The sequence below is a fragment of the Pygocentrus nattereri genome, chromosome 7, assembly GCF_015220715.1.
Source record: "Pygocentrus nattereri isolate fPygNat1 chromosome 7, fPygNat1.pri, whole genome shotgun sequence".
In the NCBI taxonomy this organism is placed as follows: Eukaryota; Metazoa; Chordata; class Actinopteri; order Characiformes; family Serrasalmidae; genus Pygocentrus; species Pygocentrus nattereri.
In genome coordinates, this window is record NC_051217.1 from 27,144,257 (window position 1) to 27,167,375 (window position 23,119).

The 23,119-nt window shown below is 39.2% G+C and overlaps 1 protein-coding gene across 5 annotated transcripts in view; it reads right to left on the reverse strand.

The window, feature by feature from the left end:
• Positions 1-23,119, reverse strand: part of LOC108443055 (suppressor of tumorigenicity 7 protein homolog) — a 104,768-nt gene that overhangs the window by 73,169 nt on the left and 8,480 nt on the right. For 3 of the 5 annotated variants that reach the window (XM_017723455.2, XM_017723454.2, XM_017723456.2), the window contains exons 1-3: positions 16,763-17,283; positions 11,850-11,932; positions 1,603-1,762 (exon numbers count right to left, since the gene is read on the reverse strand). In XM_017723455.2, the coding sequence (XP_017578944.1) occupies positions 1,603-1,762; positions 11,850-11,932; positions 16,763-16,784 (265 nt within the window). In that variant the 5' untranslated portion in view covers positions 16,785-17,283. Of the gene's footprint in view, positions 1-1,602; positions 1,763-11,849; positions 11,933-16,762; positions 17,284-23,119 lie in introns of those variants that run through there. The other 2 variants (XM_017723453.2, XM_037540016.1) reach the window with 1 other exon arrangement.

Genomic DNA, 23,119 nt, shown 5'->3' on the forward strand with positions numbered 1-23,119 from the left:
TTGGATAGTGCCATGTCACTGAGCTCATCAGTATGACTCATTCTACTGCCAGCTTGTCATTCGAGATTGCAAGGCTATGTGCTTAATTTTATCCACCTGTGTGGCTGAGACACTTGAGCTCAATAATTGAGAGGGTTGGAGATGATAAAATGGACAATGAGTATAGATACAAAGAGGTGTACTTAATAAAATGGACAGTCAGTGTATAGTGTGTGTATATATATATATATATATATATATATATATATATATATATATATGTTAGTTTCATAAAGCTTCAACTGGTAGAGCTCTCAATATATTAGAACTGGAACAATTAATTTGAATGCTTGTACTCTTTTCTTTTCACTGGTATTCGATTCTCTTTGCAGTATTTGAAAATGTCTTTTTAAAGATGTAGCAATTGAAGCCTAAAATAAGCATCAATAATAATTTATTCAGCAGAGACCTGTAGGTAGAACAGTATATAACAATAATAATAATAAAATAATAATAATAATAATATCATATTTCCAATTCTCAAATGGAAAAGCTAAGAGAAAAGACAATCCAAGCTCCACTTTTTTTTCTGGACATCTTCCATAAACATGGAAATCCATAAACATCAGACCAAACGGAAGTTTGGTCGAGCACATACTGGTTCGTATAGCTTAGAAAACTATTGTGTATCCTAGATGTAAATGCCAGTATAACATTTGTTTTGAGGTTAAATAAAATCAGATATGGCTCACCTCTCTCCACACAAACTGACATATGATTGAGGCGGTTTTGTGTAACAGTGTTTGGTCTAATACCTTTTTTCTGAGGCTGTTTAGAATGATAGCATTTAGTCTGAAGTTCAGTTACACCAGATCTGAGACGTGACAATGGTTTTCCCAAAGCTGAGGTCTGAGGATATCCTAAAATGTGTAGCCCTGCCTGGTGTTCATTAACATATACTTGCATTTTGGGCAAATTGAAAATGAAAAAGCAAACTGGGGAAATGAAAAGTAAATCACCAGCAGATGGTACCTGTGTTCGTTTGTATTTGCCTTATTATTCTGACACTTTTTCATTTTCATTTAATCAGATAGGAATCCTATTGCTATGAAAAAGAAATAAGAATGTAAACATTGCATCTTGTTTTTAGTTTTGACACACATGCATTTCACAAAGAAAAGGCAAAACCAAAATTAAGCTTTTTTTCTTTCTTCTCTCTTTTCTTTGTTAGGTTTTCCATTTTAGACCATAATTCCATTTTATGGCCATAAAATACCAGAATAATGACTAAAATTAAATGACAAATAGTTGTTTTAAATTTATTTTTATTTTTGTCACAAATTACTTGTGCTTATGTGAAAAATTTAATTGCAAATATAGGTATTTCATTTCATTTTCAATTTTGGCAGGATATTCGCACAGATATTTGGAAAAAGAAATGGCAAAGGTTTGCATTTACATTTTATTATTTTAATAATAAATCTAATTTAATCTCCCATAGTCAGCATGATTTTGAACCTACCAAAGATCTAGTCCTGGTTTGCCTTTATTATCATTCAAGAGAAAGAAACTATATAGGTAAAAACAATATACCGCTAGACAATCAAATATCTACTTATTTACCTGAAACACTCTGTCGACTGGAGTCTGCATCTCCATTACTAGTGTTCGAGTTATTCGAAGAGCTGTTATCTACTCCCCCCAGTAGAGGACGCAGGTGACTAACAGACACTTGCTCAATGAAGGAAGTACCATACTTCCTGAAGTACCACCATTCAAATATCTGTAGGAGGAAAGAATGAAAAGAAACACACATAGAGCAAGCTGTAAGTTGTAATACACCAGCAAACCTACAGAAGTATAATGGTGTCAGTCCAAGCCAGGACTGCTACATAATTTATATTGACATCTTTATCCTTATCTTGGAAAAGTAACTGTTCAAAATCAAAGCACACTTGTGAAGTACATAAATCAACATTTCATTTTTTTTATATTTAAATGTTTAGCTGAAAGACAAACAACACTGAATTCATAAAGGAAGTTGAATGTTGTGTCTTTTTGGCATATTTTTTCCCTGAATCAGCTAGGGTCTTGCTCCAGCTTCACCTCACTTATTATATGCCATCTTGGCTACAGAGGGGATTTTAAACTTCAGTTGCTTTAAGAGCATCTGCATTCACTGATAAAACTTCATGAAGGCTGTAGCAGTTGGAAACAGTCACCTAGCAGCAGTACACTGAAACTTCTGTACACATCTGTAAGTTTCTACTCAACTATTTAAATGCTTCAAAATCAATTCAATTCAATTCAAATTTATTTGTATAGCGCTTTTTACAACAATCTTGTCACAAAGCAGTTGTGAAAACATGCAGTTATAACCTATATCCTCCAGTGAGAAAGCCAGAGGCAACGGTGGCAAGGAAAAAAATTCCTCAGTCTGGAGGAAGAAACCTTGGGAGGACCCAAGACTCACAAGGGAAGTTAAATTCCAAATAGAAGCTAATAGGATCTCTGTTTGAAGACTGGATGGTAAGGCTTTAGTAACTGCACTGGTAGAGGTGGTCTCTGACTTAGGCAGTCTCTGACTGAGTCTTTATGAATAGTGGGAGTGAGATGAAACAGTCCCAATCTCAATGCTGGTACATCTAGATGGCACAGTGATGTAACTGAGGGTGTTGCAGTTGGCAGAAGTGAACAGGTGAGCGGATTGGTGATGGTGAGGGGGAGACCCTGATGGTCAGTCTTCCAACAGCGTTCAGCAGGATGGGAGGGCAGTCATTATCTCAGGAAGAGTAAAGAGACAAAATTAGTTATGCTCAGGAGTATGACTGTAATAAATATGATTTACCCCAGAGTGTGGCTGGTGACTCTGGCAGATCTAAACTAAAAGGAGAGAACCAGAACCAGGTAACATAGATATGAGAGTACCTGATACACTGGGATCCCCCCACTCCACCGTCAACAAACCTGTATGATCACGTGAAGTGGTGGGTCAACAGCACCAACATCTCAGTTTACTATAAGCCTCTATGTCCACGAACCCCAGGATCTCCTGCCTTTATCTAAAGGGGAAGGCTAATTATCAAAAGCTAAACAAATATGTTTTCAGTCTTGACTTAAAGGTTGAGACTGTGTGAGAGTCCTGAACATTAACTGGGAGATTATTCCACAATTTGGGGGCTTTTTAAAAAAAAGCTCTTCACCCCCATTGAAGTCTCCTGAATTTTAAGAACCAGTAGAAAAGCAGCATCCTGTGATCTGAGTAAACGTGGCGGTTCATAATGTGAAATAAGATCTTGCAGGTACTCCGTTGAGAGACCATGCAGGGCTTTATACGTCAATAAGAGAATTTTATGGTCAATAGAGAATTTGATAGGAAGCCACTGTAATGCTGATAAAACTGGGCTGATGTGAAACTGTAAAACTGATGATTTTAGTTACTCTACTCTAGCTGAAGCATTCTTAACTAATTGAAGTTTATTTAGGTTCCTGCTGGAGCATCCTGACAACAATGCATCACAGTAATCTAGCCTTGTGTAATCTAGTAATCTAAACGCATTTCTTAACTTTGAAATGTTTCAGAAGTGAAGAAACGTTGTCCTTGTAATATTACCTATGTGTTGATTAAACGTTAGATCTGAATCAATCGTCACACCAAGATTTGTAGCTACTGAACCAGGTATTACAGAGAAGTCAGCAAGATATAACATTAAATCTGAACATTTATTCCGAGCAGCCTTTGGACCAAGAAGGAGAACTTCTGTTTTATCTGGGTTTAAAAGAAGGAAATCCTTTTGAAATCAAATGAATAAAAGACTACAAATATTACATTTGCCTGCATGTTGTTTTGTGTACTTCACAAATAAATGCAAATGGAAGGAACAAAGAACAACCCAGACAAAACCATGTCGTGAAAAATAATACAGTGCAATATACTGCAATACAGTGGCATGCAAAATTTTGGGCATCCCGGTCAAAATGTCTGTTACTGTAAACTGTTAAGCAAGTACAAGATGACCTGATTTCCAACAGGCAAAATGTTACAGATGACTCATTAATATTTTAAGCAAGAGATAGGACAGGCATGGGCCATATGGATAGCATGTTAACTTCAGTAAATATTTTTACATTACGTAGACAACGTCCTAACTTATTTCTTCACATTCTGTTGTTCATTTTAGTTAATTTTGGAATGTTTTAAATTTAAAATCAAAATCAAATAAACTGCTCCTTTAAGTGATGTAAAAAATGACACCTTTTCATTCTGTTACTTCAAAATTGAAAAAAAAAATTACTTAATTTATACACACACACACGCACATTTTCTAAGATGCTTCTCCCTCAGGGTCATGGGGGGGTGCAGGAGCCTATCCCAACGGTCATCGGGTGGAAGGCAGGATACACCCTGGACAGGTCGCTTGTCCATCGTAGGGCACTTAATGTACATGATTATGTAATTTTTATTATTATTTTTTTTTAAATTAATTTACATGATCCTCTCCTTGGATCACCACCTTACCGTGGTGGAGAAGTTTGCGTGCCTATATCATCCTAGGAGTTATGTTGTCAGGGGCGAAAGCTCCTGGTAGGGTCTCCCAAGGCAAACAGGTCCCAGGTGATGGGCCAGAAAAAGGGTGATCCAAAAACCCCATATGGAGAACAATACCAGGACCCTGGTTTCCCTCGCCCGGATTAGGGTTACAGGGGCCTCACCCTGGAGCCAGGCCTAAGGGAGGAGCTCCACGGCGAGGGCCTGGTGGCGCTGAACCCGAGTGGTGTTTTGTTATTGGAGTTCTGCACTAAGTGCACATGGCATCAGGACACCTTAGGCCGCAGTTCATTGATCGACTTCGTAGCTGTGTCATCGGATTTGCGACCATGTGTTTTGGACACCCAGGTGAAGAGATGAGCGGAGCTATCAACCAATCACCACCTAGTGGTATGTTGGATCAGACAGTGGGTGAAAATACCAGACAGACCTGCAAGACCCAAACAAGTTGTGAGGGTTTGTTGGAAACGTCTGGCAAAGGAACCTACCAGAAAGATCTTCAACTCCCACAACTGACAAAACTTCGACCGCATACTGAGGGAGGCCGGTGACACAGAGTCTGAATGGGCCCTGTTCCATGCCTCCATTGTCCATGCAGCAGATCGGAGCTGTGGCCACAATGTCGTAGGTGCCTGTCGTGGCAGCAATCCCCTAACCCATTGGTGGACACCTTGGGTAAAGGAAGCCGTAAAGCTGAAGAAAGAGTCCTATCGGGCCTGGTTGGCTTGTGAGACTCTGGAGGCAAAAGATGGGTACCGAAGGGCCAAGTGCATCGCGGCTTCGGCGGTTGCGGAGGCAAAAACTCTGGTGTGGGAGGAGTTTGGTGAGGCCATGGAGAAAGATTATCGACAGGCACCGAGAAGGTTCTGGCAAACCGTCAGGTGTCTCAGAAAAGGAAAGTGGTTCCCAACCAACACTGTATACAGTGGGGCTGGGGGGGGCTGCTGACTTCGACTGGGGATGTCATTGGACGGTGGAAGGAATACTTCAAGGATCTTCTCAATCCCACTAATGATCCTTCCCCAGAGGAGGCATAGCTTGGAGATCCAAGCGAGGGTTTGTCCTTCACTCGGGCTGAGGTAGCCAAGGTGGTTGGAAAACTCCTTGGTGGCAGAGCACCAAGGGTTGCTGAGGAATTCCTGAGGGCTCTGGATGTTGTTGGGCTGTCTCGGCTGACATGCCTCTGCAACATCGCGTGGACATCTGGGGCAGTCCCCCTGGAATGGCAGACCAGGGTGGTGGTCCCGCTTTTAAAGAAAGGGGACCAGAGGGTGTGTTCCAACTATCGGGGGATCACACTTCACAGCCTACCAGGTAAGGTCTATACAGGGGTACTGGAGAAGAGAGTCCGATAGTTTAATCTCAGCTACAAAAGGGTTGCGGGTTTCGCCCAGGTCGTGGAACACTGGATCAGCTTTTTATCCTCACCAGGGTCCTGGAGGGTGCGTGGGAGTTCGCCCAACCAGTCTACAGGTGTTTTGTGGCTTTGGAGAAGGCATTCGACCGCGTCCCTCGGGGAATCCTGTTGGGAGTGCTCCGGGAGTACGGGCTCATTTTTACGGGCCATTCAGTCCCTGTATAAATGGAGCAGGAGCTTGGTTCTTATAGCTGGCAGTAAGTCGGATTGGTTTCCAGTCAGGGTCAGGGTTCAGGCTGTCCATTGTCACAGATTCTGTTCATAACTTTTATGGACAGAATTTCTTGGAACAGCCAAGTGGCGAAGGGTGTCCTGTTGGCATCATTAGGCCGGGTCCTCTAGCTCTCTCTGGACCAGTCTGCAGCTGAGTGTGAAGCAGCTGGGATGAAAATCAGCACCTCTAAATCTGAGACCAGGGTCCTCAGTCGGAAAAGGGTGGAATGCTCTGTGCAGGTCAGGAGTGAATTCTTGCCCCAAGTGGAGTAGTTTAAATATCTTGGGATTTTGTTCACAAGTGAAGGAAGGATGGAGCGAGAGGTTGACAGGCGGATTGGTGCAGCATCTGCAGTAATGCGGACCCTATACCGGTCCATCTCTTCATGGTGAAGAGAGAGCTGAGCCAGAAGGCGAGGCTGTCAATTTATCGGTCAATCTACATTCCAACTCTCATCTATGTTCACGAGCTTTGGGTAGTGACCGAAAGAACGAGATCACGGACACAAGCAGCTGAAATGAGCTTCCTCTGCAGGGTCGCCGGGCTCTCCCTTAGAGATATGGTGAGAAGGTCGGCGATTAGGGAGAGGCTCAGAGTAGAGCCGCTGCTCCTCCACGTTGAGAGAAGCCAGTTGAGGTGGTTCGGGCATCTGGTAAGGATGGCCTCTGGACACCTCCCTAGGGAGGTGTTCCAGACATGTCAGACATGGAAGAAACCCTGGGGAAGACCCAGGACACATTGGAGGGATTATATCTCCCGACTGTCTTAGGAACGCCTCGGTATCCCTCCGGAAGAGCTGGAGGAGGTGTCGAGGGAGAGGGAGGCCTGGGATTCTTTGCTTAGGCTGCCCCCGCGACCCGGACTTGGATAAGCGGTTGAGGATGGATGGATGGATGGATGGATGGATAATTTACATGATCACCAAATAGGTGAAAGTCGTACACTATCTAACAATTGTAAAATGCTAAACGGTGCTGCAAACTACGAGAGTGGCACTGGTTAGAGTTAGCTATTAGCTTAGTTAGCATGATACAGAATGTCAGATTCTGGCTAACTAAAGCACTGAGACAAAATGATAATGACTCAATTCTAAAGGAAGTGAAGTCAAGCGATTGGTGTTGAAGAGACAAAAGACGAAAGGAAAGTGTTTTTGGTGTTTGAATCTCCAGCTTGCTCGGCTAACGTAACGTTAGTTTAGCGAGCAGGCTACAGCCCAAGAGCAGTCACCACAGTACAGACTTAACTCTGAATAACTGGTGAAACAGTTTAGATGATGAAAACTAATGTCTGGCAGTGCAGAAGTCAAGTGAGTGACAGAAAGTCAAAATCAAGTCCATTATGCAGTGTTTGGGATTGTAAAATACAAAATTGGGATCTTCTGATCTTTTCTAACAATGTGAACAAGCCATAACCCTAACAAGCTAACCTCTTATTCTCCAGGGTATATTTTGGTTTTTCCATCTGAATTTATGATGAAATCATAAGGCAAATTATTCAGCAACTGCATGAAATAGATTAATTTTTTTTTTGAAAGCTCCCTTCAAATGAACAGAAAATGTGTTTTATGATCATACACACATTGCTATATGCTTACAATTTACTGCTGAAAGCCAAAAATCTTAGATGCTCTTTATATTATTTTATAAAAATAACTTTTCAAGACTATCACTGAAGAGACACCATCCTTTTATAGTTTATAACACAGATTGGAAGATGGAAAATGGGTCAACTTTCAGTAGACAAAAAAACTTTGAGTTCAGCTTCTTCTTTTATAAGGGTTTAAAATTACAATACTCACTGGACTGGAAAGAAGACAGTTACAGCTCTCATATAACACCCACTTTTTGAATGGCTAATGAAACATAAAGGTTCTGAAGAATATGACAAAGTGCATTCTGGAACCACCAGTGGTTCCAAAGAGTTTAAGAGGCTAAATAAGATCTAAGACCTTAGAAAGTTATTTGAGAGCTCAAAGTTCTTGGGGTACACAAACTTTTGCATGGTGCTCTTTTACTTTTTGTCAATCTTAAATTGTACAAAACAAAAATAATAATCTTGATTAAAATGTTGAAAAGAATGTTTCACCTTTGACTTTATGCCTTTCGGAGATCAGTTCATCTTCAACTCACTTAACTATTTAAAGTAACAGAAATTTCGACTAGGGGTGCTCTGGATGTCACATCACAATAATTGGCATATCACAAATCTTTAAATATCGCAATAGCTACTTCACAAGTGGAGGTCTCCTGAATGCCACATTTAACATGTTTTAAAATAAAAAAGATCAACCATATCAAAAGGTGTGTTAAAGTCTATTAAAACAGTACACTTTGGATAATTAATTATTAGCCCAGTTGTAAGGAAAAGTTTAGGCACCCCAGTCAAATGGTATGTTCTGTTGATTTCCTAAGTGAAAAGAAGTTAACATACCATCGGCATAGAACAAAAGGGTTAAATATAACACATTTATACAACTTTTAATGCAAAATGACCATTTATTTGTTAAATGTAATATAATGAAAATAAATAAGGTACGTGCAAATGTTGCACATGCTTTCAGTCCATGTGCTAATGTTTTTTCCTTTCTTTTTTTTATATTAGGCCTTAATAAAGTCAGGTCTACCCAATTACATACTGCAATATATTATGTGGCCTTTCAAAATTCTCAGGGTGTTGGGCTTTCAATTAACAGCTGTGGACTCATCTAAACAGCTGACTGAACAACCATAAGCACAAAAGACATAAAAACAGTGCTAACCATACTAATGTTATTCTATTTAGCTAAAAGTCACAAAGGTTTCAGTCACGTTTCAAATTAAAACGAAAACACAGCAGTCATGAACTAATAGACAGTTTTTTCGAAACAAGTGATGTGTAGTACGACAAAACAAAATTTCAATTCTACAACTAAAACTACCAAAGTTATGTAATGTCTCTAGAGAATTTGAATGTATTAACACTTAAAAAAAAGGGGGGGCATAAAACTGTATTTATTTAAAAGTACATTTCTATGTAGGCAAACATCAAATGATGAAATGAGAAACATAACTATAATTTTAACTTTTTTTGTATCCTGTGGATGATTCTTGAATTTTTTTAAATGACAAGGTTTTCAATTAGAATGTGTATACTTGTACTCCACTGAACTGCAGTTGTACTGCACTGAACTGTAACTACACTATATTTGCAAAAGTATTCACTCACCCATCCAAATCATTGAATTCAGGTGTTCCAATCACTTCCATGGCCACAGGCAGGGCTGGGCAATAAAACAATAACAATATTTATCACGATATAACTTTCCTCGATAGAGCGATAAGAAAGGTTTGATAAATGTTTGATATAATACATCATTCTCATACTCCCACAAGCTGTGGTGGCATTTTGTACTGCAAGGTAAGCAGATATATATTCCCTGTTTGAGTGGAGCGATCAGTGATCTGTTCTCCTGTGACCAAGTGTGAGTGACGAGATAAGTGGCGTAACTGTACCTTACAGTGAACTCACTTCTTTCCGTACATCATAACCAGCTTTAGCAGCATTAAATCCTCACAACTAAAGCGCTGTTGCAGTGCTCAAAAAGGCATATTTAAGTATTAGTGCATTCCCAAGCAATGAAAGTGAAAGAAAGAAGTGGGTTTGTGCAAATTACAGCCCTGATTTAAACAAAAGTAAATTGAGGAAGCTGTGGGGCATTGGAAAGAGGGAGAGCGCTTTCTTTCCAGGCTAGCTACTTTTAGCAGTTGGCTAACTTGAAGCAGCGCTGTGTCACTCACACAACACAGCAAATTTATGATACTGTAGATCAAACAAGACACAAAAACCACCATTTTCAGTTTAAACATACCTAAAAGGAGGACTCAGTTTGTCTGGTGTTAGATATATTGCAAACTACTCCAACAGAATAGAGAAATCCAGTCGTCTACTAGCTGGTGTTTGAATATGTGCTCTGACATGGCTGCATTAGGACTGATGGCACCTACCAAGCCAGTTAATGTTTGCTGTTCGTACTAAGTTGACGTTGTTGAGAAACTAAGCAGTTTAGCATTTTAATGGGACAGCTGAGCACTCATCATCAGACAGCTAAAAACAATCTGTTTTCTTTCCTAAATTACGACTTTTACAAAAACTGCGGCCGAGCTTTTCCAGCAGCTCACCAGACACTTTCTCTCACACTCTCCTGATAGATTTGTGAAAATGCTCCACTGTTTGCCGGCCATAAAGGAAGAGCAAAAGAGCAAGAGCAAAAATCTGCCTTCAAACTTGAAATAAATAATGATTTGATATTTATAGCGATACGTATCGATATCAGATGATAAGAATTTTGTTTATCATGATAATATTTTTGGCCATATCGCCCAGCTCTAGCCACAGGTTTATAAAACCAAGCACATAGATATGCAGACTGCTTCTACAAACATTTTTGAAAGAATGGGTCGCTCTCAGGAGCTCAGTGAATTCCAGCATGGTACCGTGCTAGGATGCCGCGTGTGCAACAAGTCAAGTCATGAAATTTCCTTGCTATTAAATATTCCACAGTCAACTGTCAGTGGTATTACAGCAAAGTGGAAGAAATTGGGAATGACAGCAACTCAGCCACAAAGTGGTAGGCCACATAAAATGACAGAGCGGGGTCAGCGGATGCTGAGGCGCATAGTGCGCAGAGGTCACCAACTTTCTGCAGAGTCAATCACTACAAACTTCGAAACGTCATGTGGCCTTCAGATTAGCTCAAGAACAGTGCACAGAGCTTCATGGAATGGGTTTCCATGGCCGAGCAGCTGCCTTGGCCAAGCTCCAAACCTTACATTACCAAACGCAATGCACTCTGGACTCCAGAGCAGTGGAGACATGTTCTCTGGAATGACAAATCATGCCTCTCCATCTGGCAATCCATCTGGCAATAATCTGGGTTTGGCAGTTGCCAGGAGAACGGTACTTGTCTGAATGCATTGTGCTAAGTGTAATGTTTGGTGGAGGTGGGATTATGGTGTGGGGTTGTTTATCAGGAGTTGGGCTCATCTCCTTAGTTCCAGTGAAAGAAACTCTTAATGCTTCAGCAGAGCAAGAGATTTTGGACATTTTCTTGCTCCCAACTTTGTGGAACAGTTTGGGGAAGGCCCCCTCTTGTTCCAACATGACTGTACACCAATGCACAAAGCAAGGCCCATAAAGACATGGATGAATGAGTTTGGTGTGGAAGAACTTGACTGGCCTGCACAGATTCCTGACCTCAAGGACTTCTGGAAGAAGGTCAAATATTCCCATAAATGCACTCTTTCCAGAAAAGCTGATGCTGTTATAGCTGTAAAGGGTGGGCCGACATAATATTAAACTCTATGGATTAAGAATGGGATCTCACTCAGTTTCATATGAGTGTGAAGGGCAGATGAGTGAATACTTTTAGCAATATAGTGTATACTATAGTAAAATGCAGCTTTAAAACACAACTGCAACTGTACTTTTTTACAGAGATTAATTTGGGTTTTACAGAGATCTCCATCTTTTGAAAGGCAAGGTAGAGGAGTCATAGCAAATACAAAAAATACCACTGTAAATGGAGTCAATGAAATAAAAAATTACCAGAACATACTAATGGAACGGAAGCAACTAGTATATATCAATAATTATAGGAACTATAAAAATTCTTGCAACTTAAGGATTTACATTTACATGCAAACATAACTTACCAATATAAGTCCCGAAATCAAGGAAGAGGTGCCAGTCAAAGCCACATAAAATTTTGGGGTTAAAGTATTCAGGAACATGCTTACTGTGGACAAACAGAACACATGATACAGGTTACAAATGCTCAGCACCATGACTATACAACACAATCTATGAAACTAATAGTAATAAGTAAACTAAACCTAATTTAATTAATTTGGTGTTTACAGTGCTAATAATCAAATACATTTAAGATTTTTCTAATACTGATCATTTTTGTGCTGTAATGTCATTGAACATTTTAGGGAATATCATCCTCGCATGAAAAGGAAAAAAATTTAATTCAGTCACACTTTATTTTAATTTTGTCCCCTAAATTGTCCCTATATCTATAAATACAAATATCTACAGATGCTCAAATTATTAATGCACCAAGTGCTTTTTGTACCATCTGACAGTCATAATGTAAATGTCCATCTACATTAACACCCTCAAAAACTCCCACCCATTATTCTGTGATGAGAAAAAATGTGCAAAATAAAGTGATGACAATGAAAAAAAAAAAAGCCAAAGTAATCAATGGAGTAAAAGCATCTTACAACACACCCATTTATTAGTGAATTTTAATGACCATATTTTGTTCTGTCTTTTCTCATTTATTTATCTTTTTTACAATGTTACTCTGTCATTTTATGTCTCACTGTTACTGTATTCATCACATATTTGTGTCGTTTAACATTAATTTGTCTAAGAGGGTTAATGCAACTTTTTTTATACATTGTTGAGGAAAGCACAGTGGGGTGATTTTTCTCACTTATATCTATTTTAAATTTCTTTGTTTTTTAAGGAGCCAATTTTGCTTCAACCTGGTATTGTGATATAAGAAAGCAAGTAAATTAAAAAATAATAATAAATTGGTTGACTGATCATTTACTGATCACTGGTTTAACTTTTTAAAAGTTTATTAACTGACAAAAACTGCACCGGATCATCTCATGTAATGCTGCTCTTTTTTTCTTTTCAGTCCTTCCATAATGGCATAAATGCTCAAGCGCATGCAACTAAACAAAAACAATGTATTTTTTAGTCAAAGTCAAAGTCAAGGTTTATTTATATAGCGCTTTTTACAACAGGAGTTGTCATAAAGCAGCATTACAGAAAAATCCGGGTGGAAGCCATCATGAGCAAGCCAACGGCTACAGTGGCAAGGAAAAACTCCATATAAGGGCAAGAGGAAGAAACCTTGAGAGGAACCCATCCTCCTCTGGTCGACACCGGATAGCAAACAGCATTAGTATAAAATATTATAACACAGAACGGGAAAAACAACAAAACAGGGAAACCACTTTTGTCTTCCTACAAAGACACACTATATTGCCAAAAGTATCTGCTCATCTGCCTTCACACGCAAATGAACTTAAGGGATTTGGATGGGTGAGTGAATACCTCTGAAAAATAGTGTACCTTACTATTACATGACATATTGCCTCTAATGCCCTCAACATTCTACTATTATATTTAATCCTATATTAAACATACACTATATTGCCAAAAGTATTCTCTCCCATCTGAATCACTGAATTCAGTTATTCCACTCATTTCTATGGGCACAGGTGTATAAAATCAAGCCCCTAGGCCTGCAGACTGCCTCTACAAACATTTGAGAAAGAATGGGTTGCTCTCAGGAGCTCAGTGAATTCCAGCATGGTACCGTGATAGTAGAGCACCTGTGCAACAAGTCCAGTCATGAAATTTCCTTGCTAATAAATATTCCACACTTAACTGTCAGTGGCATTATAACAAAGTGGAAGCCAGGAGAACAGTACTTGTCTGACTGCATTGTGCCAAGTGCAAAGTTTGGTAGAGGGGGGATTATGGTGTGGGGTTGTTTTCCAGGAGTTGGGCTCGGCCCCTTAGCTCCAGTGAAAGAACTCTTAATACTTCAGCAGACCAAGAGATTTTGGACAATTTCATGCTTTTAATTTTGTGGGAACAGTTTGGGGATGACCCCTTCCTGTTCCAACATGACTGCGCACCAGTGCACAAAGCAAGGTCCATAAAGACATGGATGAGCAAATTTGGTGGTGAAGAACTTGACTGACCTCATCCCGCTAGAACACGTTTAGCAAGAATTAGAGCAGAGACTGGATTCTGCAAGTCAGGTCTTCTCATCCAACATCAGTGTCTGACCTTATAAATGCTCTTCCCATAAACACACTCCTAAACCTTGTGGAAAGCGTTCCCAGAAAAGTTGAAGCTGTTATAGCTGCAAAGGGTGGGCCGACATCATATTAAACCCTATGGATTAAGAATGGGATGTCACTCAAGTTTATATGCATGTGAAGGCAGACGAGCGAATACTTTTGGAAACATAGTGTATATTTAAAAATATGCTCTATAGACAATCAAGAACTTGGCAAGCTCTATTTATGGTAAAGTCACAGAATTTGGTTCAGTATCTTTTGAACTAATATAATCAAATTAAAATTGAGTTTGAGCACTTAACTGAACACCAGGGTGTAATTTTCAAAATAGAAACAAGCTTTCTTATATTTTATTCACATGGATCGTAGCCAAAAGCACTTTTTCACAAAAATTTAAATTTGTGGGAGTTATTCAGAAGACAAAACAATGAAGCTAGTCAGAAAATTTCAGGTCCAGTTTATTGTCAAAGGAACAAACATCAAATTGTAACGAGTTAATGAGTTAATTAGAGGAAAAGAGAGTGGAAGGAAAAGCCAGCCTCTTGGGATTAGCTGTTAGCCATTAGCCTAGCATGGAGAAAAGCCAGCTTTCTGCGTGCATGGCCTACGACGCTGCTCGCTCAGCCAGATGATTCAGGCAAGGCCACGATCTTGGGCTACAAGCAGAGAGGCTCCGTATCTTCTCAGCTACAACTGATAGCGTGAACATCATTTTTAATAAGATTTACTAAATCCTAGCAGTGTCTGACAGTCATCGATTAAAGTTTGGAACTAAGAGACACTACATATGAGACAAATAATTTTTGAGAATAAAACAACAACAGCACTATTTTTGGCAGTCTCAGAGAGCCCACTGTGAGCTCTGTTGTTAGTATTTTGCCCAATAAAAATATTTTAGGTTTATTTCAGTTAAATATGGTTCTTACTAAAATTGAAGGGACATTCAGAACAATTCGCCATTGTTAATCTAAAAAAAAGGGTTACTTCATCATCCAAAATGACATTATTAGAAAAAAAACATAAATATACTATACCTTAACATATGTATTGTCAGTAATTACACCATGACATAAACTTTCACCCATACTGCCCATTACTATGACTGGCTATACAAAAAATATTGTTAATGTTATTTGAAGAAGAGACAATTGTGCCCATTTTAGCACTAAACACAAAACACTTTGAGTTTGCTGCATGAATCAATGTTTCTTTACTTTATCTTGTACCTCTGATGCTTTTCACCATAAGAAAAACAGCGCAAAACTCTACAGTTTCACAAAAAAAGTCTTTCGTAAACTTTCACTGAAGTGGTACACTGTAAGTGTATCATTATATCATATTCTGTTGACACTTTATATACTGTAAGTTGCATTGACTCCGTTCACCCCGTCTTGACTCCAGGCTTTTAACTGTATTTATATAATTTTAAACTATAGGATAAGAAAAGGTACAAATACATACCTTTCCTCTAGAAAAAAACTTAAGGGTTAGATTAAGGTACACATTGCTGGACCTTAAGACCACCGTTGTACCTTTGAGGGTATGTTTGCATTGCTTTTAACTTGATGAACAAAAATATACCTGTACGATACCCTTTTCTGGTAATGAGCCACTTCAGGAAGATCAATATAATGTTGGCATTTTCAACATGTTAGACATTATAGTGGCCAGGTTCAAAAATATTTAAGTGGCATGATGTATCTGCATGGGAATTTGTATTCCCTACACAGATAGCCATTCACACAGGTATTCACAAATATGAAAACAATAAAATCCATAATAATAAAAGAGTAAATAACAGGCTTCAGATTTTTTTATTAATGTATATTTTGTAAGGACAAGCTCTTTGAAGTTACCACTGAGTAACATAAAAAGGCACCACCATATTATATTGTATTATTATTCCAACTATTTTATTGGCTTATTAATATTAATTATTTGAAGAGCACTTTGACATACAGCACATGCTTATAATTCTATTAGGATACTGTTCAATTATCTAGTAGCATAGTATCCTAAATTAAAAGGCAATATAATATTTTTCAGAGTGCATTTAATTAGTATTTGTATATTTATTCATTTGTTATTACAGGTACTCTTTCACTTAATTTTATTTTGTCCATCTTGCCCAATAAAAACATCTGGACATCCCTGGTTTAAAACATCTGTTCTGGAACCCTAAAAAAATTAAATGGAATTTTGCTAATAGTTGAGAAAACATAGTACACAAATGAAGAAGAATGAAAATTGTGAGCTTAAACAACAGCTTGCAAGGTGTTTCCAGGCTTAGAAGAAAAACAGGGAAATGTGCTAGATACAGATAGTAATTTTAATGCAGTACACATACCAAGGTATGCTCTGTATAATATGATCACGTCTAGCTAATGGCATGCTCGGAATACTGCAAAACCATAGCACAGAAAACTAAAAAAGAAATTTTGCGAAAAGATATAGCCCCACAGAAATAGAGTATAGTAAAACAATAAAAAGACAAAATGAAAAACGGAATGCACAAAATGTATTCTACACAAAAAAATATTGTGCATGTAGACAAAATGGTTGACTCTAGAACCTGGCCTTGAAACATATCAAAAGGAGACATAATAACAATAACACAAAACAGAAAAAATAAATTAACAGGGCTTAAAAGCACAAACCAGACCAAAATGTATGTACAAGAACAGGGAGACACAACCAGCTGGTGCAAATGAGGCTGGAGGATGGGTACTTACGTGAGGATTCTGAGCCAAACATGGCTGGGCTGGGTGCTGTGATGGAGGAAGAGAGACAGAAAGGGAGGGGGAGAGAAAAAGAGGGGAGGGGATGATGAGCAGGCTGCTACTCAGCAGGGGTCATCAATGCACACAATGTAGCCAGCCAGCACAATGCAGGCCAGATGCCGCACTCCTGCGGCCAAATAGCACTTCTTCTTGTTCTCAGCAACATTAAAGCTTTAAACTGACGTGCCACAACTCCAACAGCATCAGGATGTCCAAACACGAAATAAAAAAACACTCAACATCCGCCATCAATCCTGGTTTGTTCAGATCCAAGGCTAGATGAGCATTAGCATTTCTCTTCACTGCTGCATCATTTTTTTTTCTCCGCCTCTCTTACCGCTCGCTCCTTCTCTACTCCTACCACTCTTTTTAGATGAGTAGATGAATCTGCTGTAGTTAAAGCAAAGAGCGAGCACTGCAATTGGTCAGGCTGAGGTTGCTAGCCGGTGAGACAATAGCTACACAAACACTGGGTGACGTCAGAATCCTACAAAAAACTGACAGACTACTGTTTGGGGGGCGGGGGCAAGGGAGATGGGAATAGACCAATCAGAAAACAGTTTTGATCGTATACTTATCACACAGACATGCATTATCCCACATATTCCTTGAACTTATAACAACACACGAAATAACTTATAACACTACAAACGGAATTCAAACATCACATATCTATGTATATAAGCTACAGCTGTCCTCAAATTAACCTCCTCAAAAAAAAAATCCCTGCTTGCTTTTCTTTCTTTGTGCTACATGCTGAAGCCCTGCTCCTCCCCCATTTCAGAACTGCCTGAGGGTCACGACACAGGCATGTTAATTACATAGGGCTTTCAAGAAAGAGTGGAGGAGGGGACCTCTTCACCTCCAGCAGTTCTGTCAAAGCAGTTTAAGCCTCAACTATATTGGAAAAATATAGTTGAATAGCACCTCCTGCATTATGCACATCCACGTCACACTTAAACAAAGTAGATGGATCTCATCAGTTGTGGAGTTTACTTCTAGCAGTACATTGGACATCTCAGATCCTCCTCTTTTTAAGCACTCCTTAACTATTTTAAGCCAATTGACTATTTCCAAAATAACGACCGACCCTACTCTCTGACACACTACCAACCACATTTGTTTCTAAGCACAGATAAAACTCAGAACAAACATGCAGTGACAATAGCACTGGTAGTAAATTAATCAGAATTATTCGCCTAAGAGATGTGACAAGTGTTAATGAAAAACTTTTAATCAGACACATAGTATAATACAGGTTTTATTTTATTCCTGAAGTTTAAAAAGATTTGGATTCGATTATATGTAAGAAAATCAATGTTACAACAAGCAGCTTTAAGGTAAACCAAAACTAATGAGTGATATTAAAGCAAAGGATGGTACATCTGTGTGCATTAGTTATAAAATTATTAAAAGCTAAATTAGTTAGCTTACAAGTGATCTTAACTCTGTTCTTTAAATGTTATCATTTGACATCATATAAAAATGAGCATTGGCAAATACAGACTGCTAGAATGATAGTCTTCAATGAATAACATAGGACCATACTGTGAGCAATGTAATGCATTAATAAGCCATTAGGACATTTATCAGCCATAATACTTCTTACCTTCCGAGACTGTGATGCTAAATCTAAAGAGAGTTTTAAATAAAGCATTACTATGGTATGGATGAAACTAGGGGGAAAAATTAAGGACTTACCAAATTATAGTATTTCATTGTTATCCATAGCCAATTTCCAAAGCAAGTTTACTATAAAGATTCCAAATGTTTTTTCATTTTTCTTTTTTTGGAAATTGTGAAGCACCCAATAGTAGTGAAAGAAACTCATAGGCACTATCACCACTGAAGTTGCTAATGTCATTTAAAGGGAAAAACTGACACCAAAGACCCAGAACACACTCTACATAAGCATGCAAAAGCAGGGCACATCCAGCGCAATTTTGTAATAACTAGACTATCCAAGTCTAGGTTCACTGGATGCCTTCGGTTACACGTAATTGCTCATGCAAGTGTATGTAATACATTGTAAAATAGAGGACACGGTGTATTTAGACTGCATATATTGTGTCTTTGTGGATCTAGAGAAGGCATATGATAGGGTGCTGTTACAGGATAGCTGAGTGGAGGTTTAAAAAAACTGGAAAACTGGACGTTCCGATGCAGGAAGGTTTATTAAGTCCACAGTAAAAAGTGCACAGTGTTCCAAAATCCCAAAAATAATTAATTAGAACAAGCAAAATGAAAATAAAGGGAAAACAAAATAAAATAAACTGATCAACTTGATACAAACTCATATTAAAAAATGCCTTCAACCATGGCCTTACAAACAGAACTGCACACCAAGCCAGCTTCACCCTGACTAACCAAACATGCGAGTTCTCCATTTTACAAACCCTTTAACCTATTGGATTCAACCAACCACAGGTAAGTTTGCAGGTAAGTTTTAAAATGTACAAATTCAATTTATATTTATAAATTTTACTTTAGTTAATCTATTTTATTATTTAATCAATATTTTAATATAAATATAAAACATTTAATATTAAAACATTCCTACTGCAACTACTATTTGGAACCATCAAAGCTGGTCCCCCTCCCCCTGCTCAAGCATGGTAGATGGAACATTCCACTTATAGTACAACCCCAAGACATATACATAACCCATGAACCCCCTAGGCTCGGATCCTTTGACCTGCAACAGGCTGCTGCCATGCTGGAACAAGCAGGTAAGTCAAACTCATTTCAAAACAAAGTTATTTCAAATAAATAGAGTCATAGATAAATTGGTCATTCTCTACACCATCAGTTGGCCACCCTGAACAGTGCAAGATAATCACAATTGTTTTGATTTGTTTTGCAGAGTCTCAAAAAGGTCCGCCTGGTGTTTGCCACTGCAGCCATGTGGGTAACAATAAAAGAGTCTTTAAAACTTTGAGGTTGTCTTGTGTTTTTGTCCCTTACAATAGCTTACAGCATGGAACGGATGAGAGTTCCATTACTATGGAGTCAAATTAGGGTCTTTAATGGTGACGAGAATAATATATATCGCAAAAATATAAGATTATCGCAAATATAAGATTAGCATTTTGCATTTTACGTTCCTATTTTGTTTCTGCAATACTTTCCCTCTTTAGCGTTTCTTTCTTTTGTTTGCGCGTCACACTGCTTTTCTTTGCGTTTCACATTTTATGTTGCTGCTTTTTTTTTGCAATACTTTCTCCCTTTTGCTTTTCTTTCTTTTGTTTGCGCGTCACACTGCTTTCCTTTGCGTCTCGCATTTTACGTTCATAATTTTTTTTCGCGCTTCTCTCTTTTCTTTGCTCCGGTTTAACCCTCTGTGTTGGGGCGGGGAAAGAGGTGTGGCCAAGAGCGAAAGGCGTTCGGTTTACTGGTATCATGGCAGACGGTTGCCCAGCTGGACCACAGGTATATACACTTTATAGACTGATGGTAATAATCGACCTGTGCTAGGCATGGTTGAGGAGGAGGAGGAGGAACAGGAGAAGGAGGAGGGGTTGGGAGGGGTTGTCTCGGTTGCTGGACCTGACCTCCCTGTTGACTTAAGCTTTGGGTCAGCAAATTTATAAGAGTCTGAGTGGCCGGAGTGACATCAGGATGCTCTTTCTGCTAAATATAAAGTGGCCGTTAACAGTGTATTTTACAGAGTAATGTTAACCCAGCTAGCTCCATGACTAACAACGAGCTACCTCCACATGCACGGCCTAAATTATGGTTCCTAAATTAAAAGTCTTCATTTAACATTTCTTGAAGACGTAAAAGCAGCTACCGCCAGCCCAGTCCACTGCTCAAACTAACTGAAGTTAGCTCGTAATGAACTTACTGGAGTTCATTAGCTTACTTTACCGTTTACCAAGATAATATGTTTAAAGAAATACGTTTTGGGATACAGTGGAAGCCGTGGGAACCATTTGGCTATATAGTGGAACTGGTATCCATGTTTTCCATGTTAGCTAGCTAGCCTACTCTTCTCAAAGCCCTGATCACACTGCACGATTTAGTAAGTGAAAACAAATCTAGCCACCGAATTAGATAATGTCTATAATTATAATATATATTATAAATATATATAATATTATTATAAATAAAACTATAATTATATTATTATTAGATTATAACCATCAGTCTATAAAGTGTATATACCTGTGGTCCAGCTGGGCGACCATGATACCAGTAAACCGAACGACTTTCGCTCTTGGCCACGCCTCTAAACCGGAGCAAAGAAAAGAGAGAAGCGCGAAAAAAAATCATGAACGTAAAATGCAAGACGCAAAGAAAAGCAGTGTAGCAAACAAAAGAAAGAAACGCAAAAGAGGGAAAGTATTGCAGAAACAAAATAGGAACGTAAAATGCAAAATGCTAATCTTATATTTGCAATATATTTTTTTTCTTGTCACCATTAAAGACCCTAATTTGACTCCATACGTTACAGGTGCCAAGAGAGGAACTGTGGTACTGTATGAGGAAGTCAGGTGTAGCTGAAAAGTATGTTACGGTGGTGCAGGACATGTATGAGGATAGTGAGACAGTGGTGAGGTGTGCAGTTGGAGTGACAAATGGTTTCAAGGTGAAGGCAGGGTTCAGGGATGGAAAGGTTGACAGATGAGGTCAGGCAGAAGGCTCCATGGACCATGATGTTTGCAGATGACATTGTAATCTGTGGTGAGAGTAGAGAGCAGGTGGAAGAGAATCTGGACAGGTGGAGTTTTGCACTGGAGAGAAGAGGAATGAAGGTCAGTAGAGACAAGACAAAATACATGTATGTGAATGAGAGGGAGGCAGGTGGAAAGGTGAAGCTCATCATAGGCCTGAGCCTTTGCCACCATTCTTTTCGCTATGCGACTAGCCTCACAGTACTCCTGCCTACTTCCTTCATCTCTCTGGTTATCCCACTTTTTCTTAGCTGCATTCTTCTTCTGAATACTCTCCTGGATTTCCTCATTCCACCACCAACTTGCCTTGTTTTCTTTCCTCTGACCAGACGAAACGCCCAACACATTCTTGCCAGTTTCTCTCATAACCTTAGCTGTAGTGTCCCAGTCCTCAGGTCGCTCCTCACTGCCCCCAAGGGCCTGTTGCAATTTTTCCTTGAACTGCCTGCAACCATCCTCCTCCTTCAGCTTCCATCATCTAATCTTTGGCTCTTTCTTCACTCTCTTCCTCTTCTTTGTTTCTAATCTCATTCTACAGACAACCACCCTATGCTGCCTTGCTACACTTTCCCCTGGCACCACTTTACAATCTCCAATCTCCTTTAGGTGGCATCTCCTGCTAAGGATATAATCCACCTGTGTGCACCTCCCTCCACTCTTGTATGTCACCCCGTGTTCTTCCCTCTTCTGAAAATACGTGTTCACCACAGCCATTTCCATTCTCTTTGCAAAATCTACAACCCTCTGACCTTCTGCATTTCTGTCTTTCACACCATACATACCCAGCACCTCTTCATCCCCTCTGTTCCCTTCACCAACATGTCCATTGAAGTCTGCACCAATCACCAATCTCTCCTCTCTAGGGACACCATCTACCACTTCATCCATCTTACTCCAAAATTCCTCTTTCTCCTCTAACTGACAACCAACCTGTGGTGCATATGAACTGACCACATTCAAAATTACACCATCAACCTACAACTTCAGGCTCATGATCCTGTCTGACACTCTCTTTACATCCAGAACACTTTTCCCAAGCGGTTCCTTTAGGATGATCCCTACTCCATTTCTCTTCCTCTCTACACCATGATAGAACTGTTTGAATCCACCTCCAATGTTCCTGGCCTTGCTTCCTTTCCATCTGGTCTCCTGAACACACAGAATATCTACCTTCCTTTTCTCCATCATGTCTGCAAGCTCTCTGCCTTTACCAGTCATTGTCCCTATGTTCAGAGTCCCTACTCTAACCTCCATATATATAACTAAAACAACAACATTAGCAATAATGTTCAGTAAGCGTTCAACTAAATTAAGTTACCTTTCTTAAACAGTACTATTACATGCGACTTATTATGATAGAACTGGCCTTTAACACTAGAATGCGTGATGGAAAATTTATAGAATTGTGTTTCAAAAGTTATAATTCAAGAGCGCCCGTATAATTCAATTTGACGTAGAAGCTGAGCGTATATTCACTTCAACGGGATTGCACGGAGCGTTTTTTTTCATTGCTTCGAAACTCCCGGTCATTGGATAAATGCCAGGATTTTGTCCCACCCTCTGATGCTGAGCGACTCTGGGGTGAATGGAGCTGTGGGTGGGTGGGTCTGGATGCGGAGCTTCTGCAAGATGATTG